The 13764-nt window shown below is 39.6% G+C and overlaps 2 protein-coding genes across 2 annotated transcripts; one reads left to right on the top strand and one right to left on the bottom strand.

Annotated features, from left to right (window-relative positions):
- Positions 1-2863, bottom strand: rps28 (ribosomal protein S28). Its single transcript, XM_037788626.1, has 4 exons — positions 2740-2863; positions 2371-2418; positions 1576-1698; positions 1-124 (listed from the first exon to the last, which is right to left on the bottom strand). The coding sequence occupies exons 1-3, from the start codon at positions 2776-2778 to the stop codon at positions 1576-1578; spliced, it is 210 nt and encodes a 69-aa protein (XP_037644554.1). The 5' UTR covers positions 2779-2863; the 3' UTR covers positions 1-124.
- A 1630-nt stretch (positions 2864-4493) lies between these two features.
- si:rp71-39b20.4 (potassium voltage-gated channel subfamily V member 2) lies at positions 4494-9894 on the top strand. The gene is made up of 4 exons (XM_037788625.1): positions 4494-5226; positions 5314-5947; positions 7379-7504; positions 9226-9894. The coding sequence occupies exons 1-4, from the start codon at positions 4688-4690 to the stop codon at positions 9550-9552; spliced, it is 1626 nt and encodes a 541-aa protein (XP_037644553.1). The 5' UTR covers positions 4494-4687; the 3' UTR covers positions 9553-9894.
- The last annotated feature ends 3870 nt before the right edge of the window (positions 9895-13764 follow it).

Below are 13764 nucleotides of genomic sequence, written 5' to 3' on the forward strand. Positions count from 1 at the left end.
TCATCTTAATAACCAAATTTATTTCAAAGCATCTGAACAAGTGAGATCGAAAGCCATTTCAAGTGAAACTGACGGGTCTTCTGGTTCACAGTACTGGACCTGCACCTCACAGCGTCAGCGGGCACTGTGAAGAGAAGAAATCAGTCACACACACACACACACCATCTCCACAATACACCAAAACAAATAAAACACATCAAAAGTCTCTGTATAGGGGTCAGTTCAGGTAATAGATTTGCTAAATCTCATTTGTAATGTGAATCAACAACAGTGATTCCACGTTTTGTTTATTTAAAACCCAGCCACCTGTCTCCTGAATTGAGTGCAGTCCAGCTCAGAGAACTAAACCCATGTGCGGACACGACTGAAATGCACTGCAAACCGCAAGTGACTCTATGTCAACTATCACTGAATTACATGTTTTCACACCCCAAATGAGTGTTTGACAGTTGATGCTTCAACATGCGCTGAGCAATGCATTTCAGCTACAAATGTCTGTTGGGTTAAAACCTATTTACATCTGTGGTAAAGTGACCCTTCATCATCAGGGGTGGGAGTTGGATGTGGGTCAAAAGTACACTTACTAAGAGAAATATGAAACCCTGTTACATAATACAATACATTTCAAAATACTCTGCAATAATCCTCCATTTGAGAAGCTTAGTTTTTATAGATGCTGCCTCAAAGAGCTCTAGATTAAATTCTATGGTAATTTGAGGCCACAGACTGTGGTGTTTTTGTATTTTACTGTATTGAAAGAAGTTTTATTGAGTTTTGTCCACCGCCATTTACAAACAGGACATTGGAAGCACCTTACAATACAACACAACACTGATTTCAGTAGGGATGCCGGATCGGATATCAGGCCGATACCGACTCAAATAGCTGGATGGGGTATTGGTGACTATGGGGCCGATCTATTCAATTCTATTTTTATATACATTATATAATGGAATTGTAATTCCTTTTTTTGTTTTGGCCAATTTATTGTGGCTTTAAAAAGGTAGACACTTTAATTGTAATTCCTGTTAATTTTTGTAGATTTATTACCAAGTCGCTGGTTGTGCGATTGATTATTTTAACAATAAATAACAAGTACATTTATATCCATGTATTTATTTGTCACATTTTTTACAAAATTAGGGAAGCAATAAATAATAAAAATTAAATTTAATTGCATCGGTGCATCCCTAGATTTTCAAATTAAGACTTTTTAATAGTGTTAATAGTAGTAGTAGTAGTAGAAGAATAATACCCTTATTGCAGGGTTGTAATATGAAATTGCTTTACATTGTGCTGGGGTTTAAGTTATCTCTGGTCATTGATCATACACCGATATATTCTCTTGCAATACACCATCACCAGATGAGATTCAACTAATTGTTTTCATTATCTATTAATCTATAATTTACATATTCTATTAAATGAGACAAGACATGTGCCTAATTGAAATTACCAGCCCAAACCGATGTCTTCAAATAGCTGATAGGCGTCTCTAATGCAGACACTTTGGGTGATGCCAACTGTACTCAAAACACCTATTAGTGTAAAGACTGGATTTATGAGCCCGCTCACCTATCGCAGCCTCCTGGCTTCTCTTTCGGACTCCAGGAGTGTCAGCACATCTCCCTCTCTGACTGGGCCCTTCACGTTCCTGATGATGGAACGGTTGCTGTCGTCCATGAACTCAACACGGACCTGCAAGAAGATCAGATGAAGTGAATAAAATACAAGTCAAGGTAAAAATCTGACAAAGTTATTGGGCCAATCTAATGCAAGTATTAACATATGATTAAAAATTAAACACAAGTTTGTGGAATTTTACAGCAATCACATTTAATAGAGTACCTGAATGACTTCAACTTGAGCCCTTTAGTAGAGCTCAACTACCAACATTACTATATTGCAATATCATTTTCCACTTGTGCAATTGTGTTAATAGTCTGTTTATTGTCAATACTGTATATACTACTCCTTTTATACTTCATTCTATTTAAATGGTTCATATTTTGTTACTTTGTTTAGCTCTTTTTTACTGTGTTGGCTGATGCATCTCGTTTTTTGCATTATCCCCTGTGCTGCTGTACACTGCAGGACTAATAAAGGAATATCTGATCTCATCTTACTGAGCTCATTTACCAGTTTTAAACATTGTTGGGGTAAAGTTACCTTGCATAAAGGTGCACCAAGACACACAGATGAATTTAAGACACGTAAAACCTATTACATTAATACACAAAGTAAAATAACCCGGACCTACTGCAGCTGTTCTTCTCATTTCGAGGGTATTAACCAAAGATGGCATCAAAGAGACTCCCTGTAGTTAAACTGTGTAACATGCTAACTGTGAGACTCTTAACAGCAGCATACCTGTGTACATTGTCCCTGGGAACCAGTTCTTCCGAGCACCTTGGTGACCTGAAAAAAACAAAAAACAAAGTTACATTGACGCTAAACATTGTTTTCTGATGTGATCGAAGTCCAGAAGAGTCTACAGCAGGCTACAGCAGGCTAACAGAGAGCTAACAGAGAGCTAACAGAGAGCTAACAGAGAGCTAACAGAGAGCTAACTAGTAGCATGTTGGGCCTCCATGAAGGGATGCACGTGTCGACGTCTAAACAGCCTATAAAAGTACATTTAGCTCCAATGTTTCTGGACCGTATGAAACACTAGTTGTTAATGTCTGCATCTATCCGCTCGGATGTGATTATTGTCATCATATAAACACATTTTCTTACTCTTGCGAGCTTGATCGGCTGCACGCGGCTGGCGTCCATGTTGTCAGGTTAGACCGGAAAGGACGTCACGTGGTGCGCGTCACTGATATATCCTAAATGTAATTATTATTTTTTCTTTAATGTTATAATTTTATAGTGACTGTTATTAAATAAGAAAACTATTGACCCAATGTGTTAATAAAAAAATACCTCCAATATATATATTTACTTTTAATTTAAATTGTATTTAAGATCCCCACTTCCGTTTCCGGTGAATGGCCCGTACCATTCACACAGACTTTCATGGGTGGAGAAGCCAGGGCCGTACCATTAGGCATTGTGTTGTAATCCTTTTTGTTTTGTTTTTGTTATTTTTGTGGCCTATTCAAATTATTACAGCACATTTTTTACTCTCATTTTAAAATATTGATTTAGTAAACTGAATCATAGTTTGGTCTATAAACTCAGTATTATCATTCAGTGTCATTTAATATAATAATCAAAATTGGACTTTATTTTGACTTTGCTTTGTTTTGAACCATTATTGTACCATTAGATTCAAGATTCAAGCCCTTTATTGTCATTGTTTAGTACAACGAAATTAGATTGTTACAATCCCATAGGTGCTAAAAAAGATAATACAATAATAAAAAGAGATAGTGCAATATAGATATATATATAAAAATATAATACAATATAAAATATAAAAATACAATATGCATATTGATGAGATGACAGTTTTGCCAGATTACAATTTTGCCAGATTATTGCACAAAGTGTCCATCAGATAATTATATATATATATATATATATATATATATATATATGTATATTAGGCATTGTGTTGTAATCCTTTTTGCCATATCAATAATTTTGATTTTACAATGTCGAATGATAGACCAAATTAATTGTCTATATTTGTTTAACTCCTATTTTGTTAGTGTATGCATGCAATTGTTAATTACTTCCTGTTATATATTGAATTCTTTCAGAGACTACAAATATTTTCTTTGATTGGGATGTCTGTCTAGCTGCAGGACACAGACCATAAGGAAATCCCATATGCTATATACACATTAGTCTATATACTGTGTAAAAATCTGAGCATGTTTGCCATAGATGTTATCTTTTGCATCACAGTGATTGATGCAGTGACAGGCGGCATAAAATACATTTATTTTTGTGGCCTGTTCACATTATTACAGTGCATGTTTTACTCTCATTTTACAATATTGATTTAGTAAACTGAATCATAGTTTAGTCTATATACTCAGTTTTATCATTCAATGTCATATAATATAATAATCAAAATTGGACTTTATTTTGACTTTGCTTTGTTTTGACAAACTAATTATCCTCTTTATAATTTATTATAAAGGGATCAATGTCAAACAGGGATTTGATTATTAAGAAAATATATGTTTATAACAGACAAAAACAGGGAAACATTTATACCAAATATTAAATTCTGGGGACTGAAATACAAATCCAAGTTTATTTTTTACTGTTCAGACCAAGTTCATAAAAACGGTGTAATCTACCTGCAGCATTAATATGAGCGTCCTGTGCTAAAGCTTTCCATAGCCTTGTTAACAATGCAACACTGTCATCACACCACTCTCTCTGCCTTTCCCCCCTCTCTCTCAGAACTCAAAGCCGTAAATCACAACACTAATCCTCGTGAACAGTATTTTTAACTTGCGTTTGGATAGAAAGAACAGCAATAGGATTAGAGAATCAGTAAAGAGGCTGAATCCCTAACTCATGCAGTTGATCTTCTCGCACGCTGAGAGACAAGTACGGTAGCTCTTTCTTTATCTTTATTTCAACTGGAAAGCGTGTTTTTTCAGAGGACAATATTCAGCCGAAATGGAGATCTTGGATTACTGTTGTTATTGTTTTTATCACTGACTGATTGACTTATCGGCACAAAACTTTTTTGTTGGTTATCGTGCGAGGAGCTGCCACGATGGCGGCTTTAAAGCCCAAGTTGAAAGTGCTGAAAAAGCGTCGCTCCAGTCTTTTTGCAACCATAAAGCGGGAGATTAGCTTCACGCAAAGCACTGAAGAACAGGAGCTTGATTTCCCCTTTTCTCAGGACAGCTCTGTGAAAGCATGGACATCTATGGACAACCTTGATGCAACTGCTGAGAAAAAGAACGCAAGGAAAGATCAGAAAAAATATCCGTCAAACCCAAGGAAATCAAACGTTGTCAACCTCAATGTAGGCGGAAAGGTGTTTCACATCCCGATTAAACTGGTCCTCAAACACCCAAAAACAAGGATTGGAGTCCTTGCCCTCTGTAATGATCCGGTCAAGCGTCTGACGCTCTGTGACGATTACAACGTTCAGACCGACGAGTTCTTTTTTGACAGAGACCCCAGGTTTTTCCACTACATCTTCCATTTTTATTGCAGTAGTGTCCTGTGGGTGATGGACAGTCTCTGCCCAATCAACTTTGAGCAGGAGATGTCGTTCTGGGGGTTGAAACTGAAGGACACTCCAAGGTGTGCTGTATATTGTATAGCAGTTGCTCTTTGTGTATTTCAAGCATGCTTAGCTTTTGTAAAACTAGATGATGTTCTTCTTCTCAGGTGCTGCCGCATTCTGTTCGAGGAGAAAGTGGACGACATCAGAGACCAACTGAAGGTGAACCAGGAGTTGATCGATGAGATCAAGCCCGACCAGGATGGCGAGGCACACAAGAAAATGTTTCTCGGAGGCTTACGGAAGATCCTCTGGGACTTGATGGAGAATCCTTACTCCTCACTGTCAGCCAAAGCCTTTGCCGTGTTTTCCAGTCTCTTTGTGCTCATTTCTATCGTTGCCATGACAATGAATACAGTGAACGAACTCAGGCAGTACAAACTTGGTGGCAAAACCTACATGGAGTGGATAGAGGTGGCCTCCATCCTTTTCTTCACCTTGGAGTACTTTTTGCGGTTACTCACCACATCCAACATCAAACATTTTGTGAGGAGCGCCCTCAACTTTGTTGACGTGGTGGCCGTGATGCCCTACTTCCTCCAGATCATTTTTGAGACGTTTGTTATGGATTCAGAAGACGTCGGTGCAAAGGAAGATTTGAAGGCCATGGCGAGGGTCAGTAAAGTCAGCAAGGTGCTCAAGGTCGTCAAGTTGATGCGCATCTTCCGCATCTTGAAGCTTGCCCGTCACTCCACGGGCATGAGGGCATTTGGTTTTACCATCCGACAGTGCTCTGAGCAGGTAAGGAAGAGACATCAAACAACACAAATATAACAGAAACACAAAAATACATTTAGTGAGGGGAAATGCACAAATAAAACAATGGGACACAAGCAACTCCCATATTAGCTACAGTTAAAGCAGCTACATTAACAGTGGATCACATGACTACTTGTATATGAAAGTGGTTATTCATAGTGATGAACTCACACAGAATTGTCACCCATTTTAGCTTCTTTCAGCTCGTTGTTTTTGTTTTCAGGTCTGCAACTTTACTGTTGTGGTGTGTCTTATCAGAATTGTTTCCAGCTGTTTTCAGCTTTGCACTACTTGCTCAGCACCAAACTGCAGGCAGACAGAGTAAGCTGCTATAGCTGGTGAACATAGTGGAGCATTTAACAGCTAAAAAGGCAGATATTTCCCTCAGGAGTTGGTGGAGACCAAAAACAGAGCTAAAAGCAGAGTGAATATTGGATTTATTTCCAATATCTATTTGTCAGGTGGCCAAAATCATGACTCCAAAATGAATGCTAATGTTGCTCCGTAACTGCTGGATGTGTAAGTAGGAAACATTTTGCTGACAAGCCACCATAGTGACGTATCCTCATATAACGGTTCTTATGATATCTTACGAAAAGTTATTCCTCATTTTTTGTGCATTTTCCTACGAATGTCCAGCAACATGTGACAAACGTGTCAATTCCGCTTCAGTCTTTTCAAGATAAACTTCCGTCTTAGCAGGAAACAACTTGGTTAGGTTTAGGCAACAAAACTGCTTAGTTAGGTTTAGGAAAAGATTGTGGTTTGGGTTAAAATAACTCCAGAAGTGGCGTAAGTTAAGAACGGAAGTTACATGACAAATCAACATTGACTTCTAGTTTCACACAGGGTACGAATTTGCTAGCTTAGGACCTTCAATCTTTATGGAAACTTTCACCATTGTAGGAAGAAAAGCAGCACGGAAAAGGTTATGAGAAATTTCATATAGCCACCTAGACACCATAGTCAGTGGTTATTTAGCTGAGGGGATAAACATTTGCTGTCATTTAACAGCATAATAGGTTTTTAAATCCATAATTTACATAGCCCATGTAAGAATTCAAGATGCTCCTCTTCTTTTCTTTTGTCCAACGTACTACCGTTCCCCCTCAGTGCTGCCACCTGTGGTGAGACAGATCTAACACATATGACTCAAGGTTCTGTATAGGAAAAACCTCAACCTTATCCAAACAAGCATATGTGCCATTCTTGGCTCAGTGGTCCTTGGTAACTATGTATATTAGCCAAAATACTGTATGTACATTTTGTGGTAATACATATAATATGTAGGTATTCTAGGTGAGTCATAATAAAGCTGAAATTATCATGTGACCTGATGTGGTCCTGAATAAATTGATTTTCTAATTGTGAATGGGCACTGCTGTTAACATGTATTCTTCTCTCATTATTTAGGTGTGCTGTCTGTTTCTGTTCATTGCCATGGGCATCTTCACCTTCTCTGCTCTGATGCACTCTGTGGAGATGGACCAGCCTGGAACACCATTCAGCAGCATACCAGATGCCTGGTGGTGGGCTGCGGTGAGTAAACTTCAACATTGAATTCATTAAAAATTTTTTTTTTTTTTACCAGACTGCATTAGAATGTGAGCTCTATTTTTGTGATCAAATATATGCGTTTTCTTTTTTGGTAAAATGTCAACATATTCATATAACGTAACACCTGAATAGCCATTATTATTAATGGAACAAAGTATGGTGCATTTAGAGGATTTGACCAGCTCTTATGGCTTCCTCTTAGAGTCTTCCTGATCAAGTAGCTTGGTAATGAACCTTGCTAAGCTCTTCCTCTTGACGGAGAAAGAGCTCAGTAGGGGGTGTGTCAGTATGATCCAGCAATGTGGTGCATTTCAGTTGTCAAGGATTAGGCCTACTGCGATTTGCGTGCCTGCCTAGTCAGACACAGTGCACGGTGCAAGGCAGAGGCATGTTCTGTGCTATTTTTGTGGCTCTACCAACCAACAAACCCATGATGAGATCGTATCTAACTGGTGAGGACCACCAAACTGGCCTGTGGTTAAGCACCAACTGTTACTTTGCTCTTTGACAGGGCAGCAGATCTCTTACGACTAAAGAAACATGGGAACCAAATGTGCTCTCTCCTCCCAAGTTGATTTTAGGGGTGCCACACTGTGTGTTCTCTCAATTATGCACATTCTGCTCAAGAACATCCGTTTCTTCTTTTGAGTGGCGTTTGTGACAAAGCATTTGCTTTGATTACCCCATGACTGTGTCCAGCCTCTACCTCTAACAGATGTAACTCACTGTAAAACCATAACTTGTACATTTCTGTTTGTGTATGTAGTGAATAAACGAGACATAACATGCAGATTAGTGCACTTTAGAGGTGCTGTTAGGCACATTTTAGAGAGGGCCAGGCTAGTGTTGCTCAGTGGCGCATGAAGCCAAAATGGCTTGAATGCCGAGAGATAAAGTATCTGGATTATCCGGCGATCTTCTGCATCCATTGGGCCCATAAAGCAGGCGGAGTAGCGTATCATTTAACTCCACCTCCCAGCCCTCGATCCAGCCTTGGTCTCATTCACATGAACGTAGGAAGGGAAATAACTCTGGATTCGGCTATTAGTATATGAGGAATACATATTCAAAGGCTCCACCACTACTTTGGGTTCTGTTTCTACTTGTAATTTAATTTTACATGACAAACTGGAAAGAAATAAGATGTAGTATTAATTTCCTCTGAAATGGGTTGTGTTGTCCAGCATAATTACATCCTCAAATTTTACTTGCTTCATTTTAATTCACTAGCGTACTCGTACATCATCAGCCTGGTTCCCTGCATTTCATGCACTCTCATTTAGGGACATTTGGTTTTTATTTATCTGGTGGCAGCTGTTAACTTATATGTGTCTAATCCCCTCTAATGCGGTGTAATGCGTCTTGTTTGTGGCCAGACACAGTGATTGCATTCGAGAGATGGAAAGTGTTGCAGTGCATTCTTGGAGGTCTATTTCATCCTTTTCATTCTCAACTTTGCAACAGACCAACTGATCAGTACAAGAAACATTTTAAGTGTTGGACTCTTCATGGCCAAGGGGCGTTTTTTTCCCTCCCTCTTTGGAGCACAAAAGGGAACTCCCAATATGCTCTTAATGTCTTCATGTTAAATGTAAAAAATGTTAAATGAGTATTGAGCATGGAGTACCCTTTCCCTTTTACATTTTCTTATTCAAATAGTAAAGCAGAGTACAGACCATCACTCTATTCTGCTCTTCCTACAGGTGAGCATCTCCACTGTAGGCTATGGCGACGTCGTCCCCATCTCCTATCTCGGCCGCTGTGTGGCGTTCGGCTGCATCTCTTTCGGCATCATCCTCAACGGCATGCCCATCTCCATCCTGTTCAACAAGTTCTCTGACTACTACGCCAAACTGAAGGAACAGGAGTACACGTATTCAAACGTCGAGCGCACCTTCCAGCTCAAGGCACGTCTGAGGCGCAAATTTGACACCTGTTTCACGCCCCAGCCAGATTTTGATGACGAGATACACTATTGGCCCAGTGGAAGGCACAGTGATTCCGAGAGCGAGGATTCTGCTTCCCAATAGTTGCAAGCTCGCTCACCCTAAATGGCCTTATGGGTCTAGAAATTGTAAGACCCCATCTGCCTCCAACTCTGAGCCTATGTGATAAACAATCTAGGGGAGGGGGCAGCAGCAAGTTGAGATCAGCTTTAAGCTTCAGCTTTGCAGTAGGTGCTGTGTGCACGCTATGGGTGATGATGACTCCTCTGTCAAATGGACAAAATGCTTCCACTGGACAGCTTGTTGTCTGTTTCCAAGAATAGCACTCAGCCGCTACTAATTCCGGCTGAACTGAAAAAGATGCTTGACACAAGGAGGTCAAGCAGTAACATTATTAAAGAAGTGATGTCAATCACTCTAACTTGATGCTTGTGAAGAACTCTTCTCATTGGAAGTGCTATTAATGAACTATATTGGACAACTACATTTTACTTAATACTCCGCACAACAGACAGTATAACTTTGATTTTAATACCAAACCAGTTTAAACACCATGGTGGATTGTAGTAGATTTAGACTAAGGAAATACAAGCGTACATGCAGTGAAATCCCCTCAGATTTACGTGCACCTGAGAAATATTCCCTATAGTGCAAAGCTCCTCCGTGTGCCATGCTTCATGTGTCGGCAAAATGGTATACCTGTCGTCCAGTCACTCACTGTGCTCTTGAGAGGTGCAGAAGGGGGGGTGTCAGAAGCGATCAAGAGCATGAGTGTAATTTTCTTGTCAAGGATTACCGGGATTTGCGCTTGCGCCTCCTGCCTGGTCAGACAAGGGCAAAAAGTCAGTCATGTACTGTACTATTTTAGTGGCAGAGGTAATCTGACCATCAGGTTGTATGTCAGTGCTTACTTTCATGAATGATGGCAGATCAATTTGATATTGCAGGATAAAAGAGGTGCACCTTTTTTTTTTATACTAGTTACATGTGCAATGGCACTTATAAAGGTCATCCAACATGTCAGTATTTGGCATAATCGCAGCAGGGAGTGAGAGCTGAGCTCCGTGTTCTTGGCCTGTAGATGTCAGGATCAAGCACGGCCCTGTCCTGCAGTTAAACCGTCCTTGCAACGTGGTGATGTCACCAAGTAACACATTTACATAATGCCTGCCTAGCTGCTAGTTTGGCATGCCCTCAAACAAAGCTAGTTAGAGCGGAGCTGGAGCGGAGTCTGAAGAGTTTGGTTCGGTTGACCAATCACAACAGCAGGAGCTCAAACAGAGCGTTTCAGACAGAGGGTGAAAAGAGTTTCTGCAGCACAGCCGGTAGGAGAAAAATAAAGCGTTTTCTGAACATTAAAGTAAACATGTTCTAGTAGAAACCCAAAATACAAGTATGCACCTGAAAATAAGCATAATCGGTCCTCTTTAATGCACCCTATTGGCTACTTGCTCAATGAAATGGACTACAGTTTCCTCTTGAAACAAGTTTTTGTAGCAGATCGGCTCAAGACTGTTCTGTTCAGTGCACTGGTTTTAAGAGAAAGGGACAGATTTAAGGGAACGGAAATAAGTTCTTTGTTTGGTCAGGAACTCCTATATGCAACACCTGCTGATTCATTCATTCTTTACAACTCTACGGAAGATGTGTTGCTGGTCACTCCTGATCTATGAAAGCAGAGCCCTGTGAAGCATTAAACCTTGACTTCACCCATATGGAACATAATTACTGCATATGTCTAAAGACTGTATTGTATGTTCAATGTGATCGGGGCAAGTCATCAGAATAACATAACTAATGCTTCCTTGTTTTCCGACCTTTTCTGCATGCAGTGCACTTTGTCCACTGTCCAATTTCTGTTTAAATTTTTTCTGTTATGACACAACGGTAGCCTAATAGTTGAAATATGAAGACCAATTTGACAGCTCTTGTGCATGAACATGTGTAACTTAATATGGTAAAAATTGCATTTAAAGGCATTTTTAGTTTATGCAAATTCTGTAAAATGTGTTAACATTTTATTGTGTGATTATTTTTCTTTGTTGTGCATAAAAAATACAACAAAACATAATCAAACAGGCTGGAAAACTTGAACAATTATGTGAAGCCTTTAGATGTTATTATATATAGGCAAATAATATACAGTATAGCCTACATGTTCTCAAGACCCTTCAAAATGGAAAAAAATGAGAAAGTGTATTCCTTGCTTAATAAAGAAGAAAACTGTTCTTCTGCATAGCATTCTTGTATTATCATAACTATTATTATCACCATCCACATTCCCTTTAGATAGAAGTGGATCTTGAAGTCCATCTCTATTAACAGACACTTGGCTCATTCGTCTGAGGGACGACGCTGTCTGTCTAATAGTATTACAGGATAAGGTAATGGGAAAGATGCCAGTGGTTTAATAGTGTCGTCAGCATCAATTAAAACTCTAGTACTGAGAGACTCTGGCTGTCTCATGTGACAGGAATAGATGCAGTCAAGAGGGACAAAGTGCAGACACAGACAGATACATGTTCACATATAATGTTGGGGATATATAAAGATCAACAACTTGATTAAAGGTTTTGCATATAAAAAAGTGATATTTCACATATAATTTTTAAAAAATAGTGTGATTACCATATGTACCTGATGCACTGATACACAAGGATATAACTTTGAATGACCTTAAAGCAGTAATAAGTGATTTTAAGTGATAAGTGTTAGCAAACAGGTGGTATTCAAATAGCCAGCAGACACACAGAAACAATTGCATTTATTTGGAGTCCAGTACTCTCTCTCTCTCTAGCTCTGTTTTGTTCTCCACCAACGTGGTCTGCAGACTAGAAGTAGCCTACAGATCAAATCTAACAGGATGTCACTTTTTCTGTGACTTCCTGTAAATTCTTTGAAGGCCGCTGGAAACGGCTGGAAACTGTCCGACTTGACCGTAGCTTTTTGTCACCGCCTCATGCTGCCGCCGCCTGATCTCGTCTACTTTCCAGGCGAGGCGCAGTTCATCTCGAACGAGCCTATTGACACATGAGGGCACATATATAGGGGCTTGGCCAAACCAAATAGTACACAAGGGGTAACCAAGATGGACACTAACTATAACTAAATACAAAGCAAACTAACTAAACCCGAACCCCCTACCCCCATGGCATTGGCAGCACATGGTTTGGCCCAACGAGCTGGCTCCAGGTTTTAAGAGTCCTCAGCCTGTTGCTCATCTAGGAAGACACCTCATCCCCCAACAGCCGCGGTAACTCAAAGACAAAGAACAAATGATTAATATCACAAAGAATAGCATGTGTAACCCTACAGTGTTAATGTGTGCAACTAAACAATGTAAGGTTAAAAGCAAATAAACAGATTCCAAATCAAACCCAATTATGTGATGTTAATTGTTTAGGTGTGGTTGACTGCACATTGTAGATGGCAAACTAATGAGGATTACACTGTGTGGCTGTGACCATCACAATTATGAAGTCAGTGGTACAGCCAGTATTGTGATGATCCAAATCAATTATAATATGTGGCTGCACTAACTTGAATGACACCTTCTACAAGAAATACAGAATAAGAATTCAATGAACCGATCACTGCTTACCAGCGAAGGATATCGTCATTAGAGGTTAAAATGCCAAGCACAGCCAGAAGTACATTTATGACGTTAAAGTGCCACCTGTCATATTTTTCATCAGTGCTGGAAATATGAAACAGTCATCTCTGGCGTGATCAAGCAACATACAGTACGTCCTAGGGTGACCATGTGGTTGCGTCAATATCCTTGACATCTCTTCGCCCGTCGCGCTCCGTTCCAATTAGCTGCCGTCCCTCAAGATATGTCGAGATAAGGTGCAAAAGCAACTCATATTCAAGGAAAATGGTTCACTGCAATAACATGAATTATGACGCTTTGCTGTGAGCAAAACAGGAGTTTTGGAAGGATGTCAATGAAATGAAATTAAGAACGCTAAAATGACATTAAAATCTATAAGCACAGTTTATTATTAGCATCTGAACTGCTTTTTACTTCTACTTAATGAACAACCTCAGACCTCTGTTGGGTTCCAAAGTGCAGTACAATGTTTCTTAATGGCCAAAACAACTCACCAAAACTTCTCGCTTAATACCGCTGATGTTTTTAAGATGGAGCCGTAGATCACTGTCAGACCAGGTTTTTATCTCAATGAGAATTTCAGCCTTGAGGAGAAGGCTTCACCAAGGCTGAATACATATTTTCGAAGACTCTGTGGCCTCAGCATTTTTGAAACCACACGGTGACTATATAAACCCCCTCAA

Source organism: Sebastes umbrosus, chromosome 12 (genome assembly GCF_015220745.1).
Source record: "Sebastes umbrosus isolate fSebUmb1 chromosome 12, fSebUmb1.pri, whole genome shotgun sequence".
Taxonomy (NCBI): Eukaryota; Metazoa; Chordata; class Actinopteri; order Perciformes; family Sebastidae; genus Sebastes; species Sebastes umbrosus.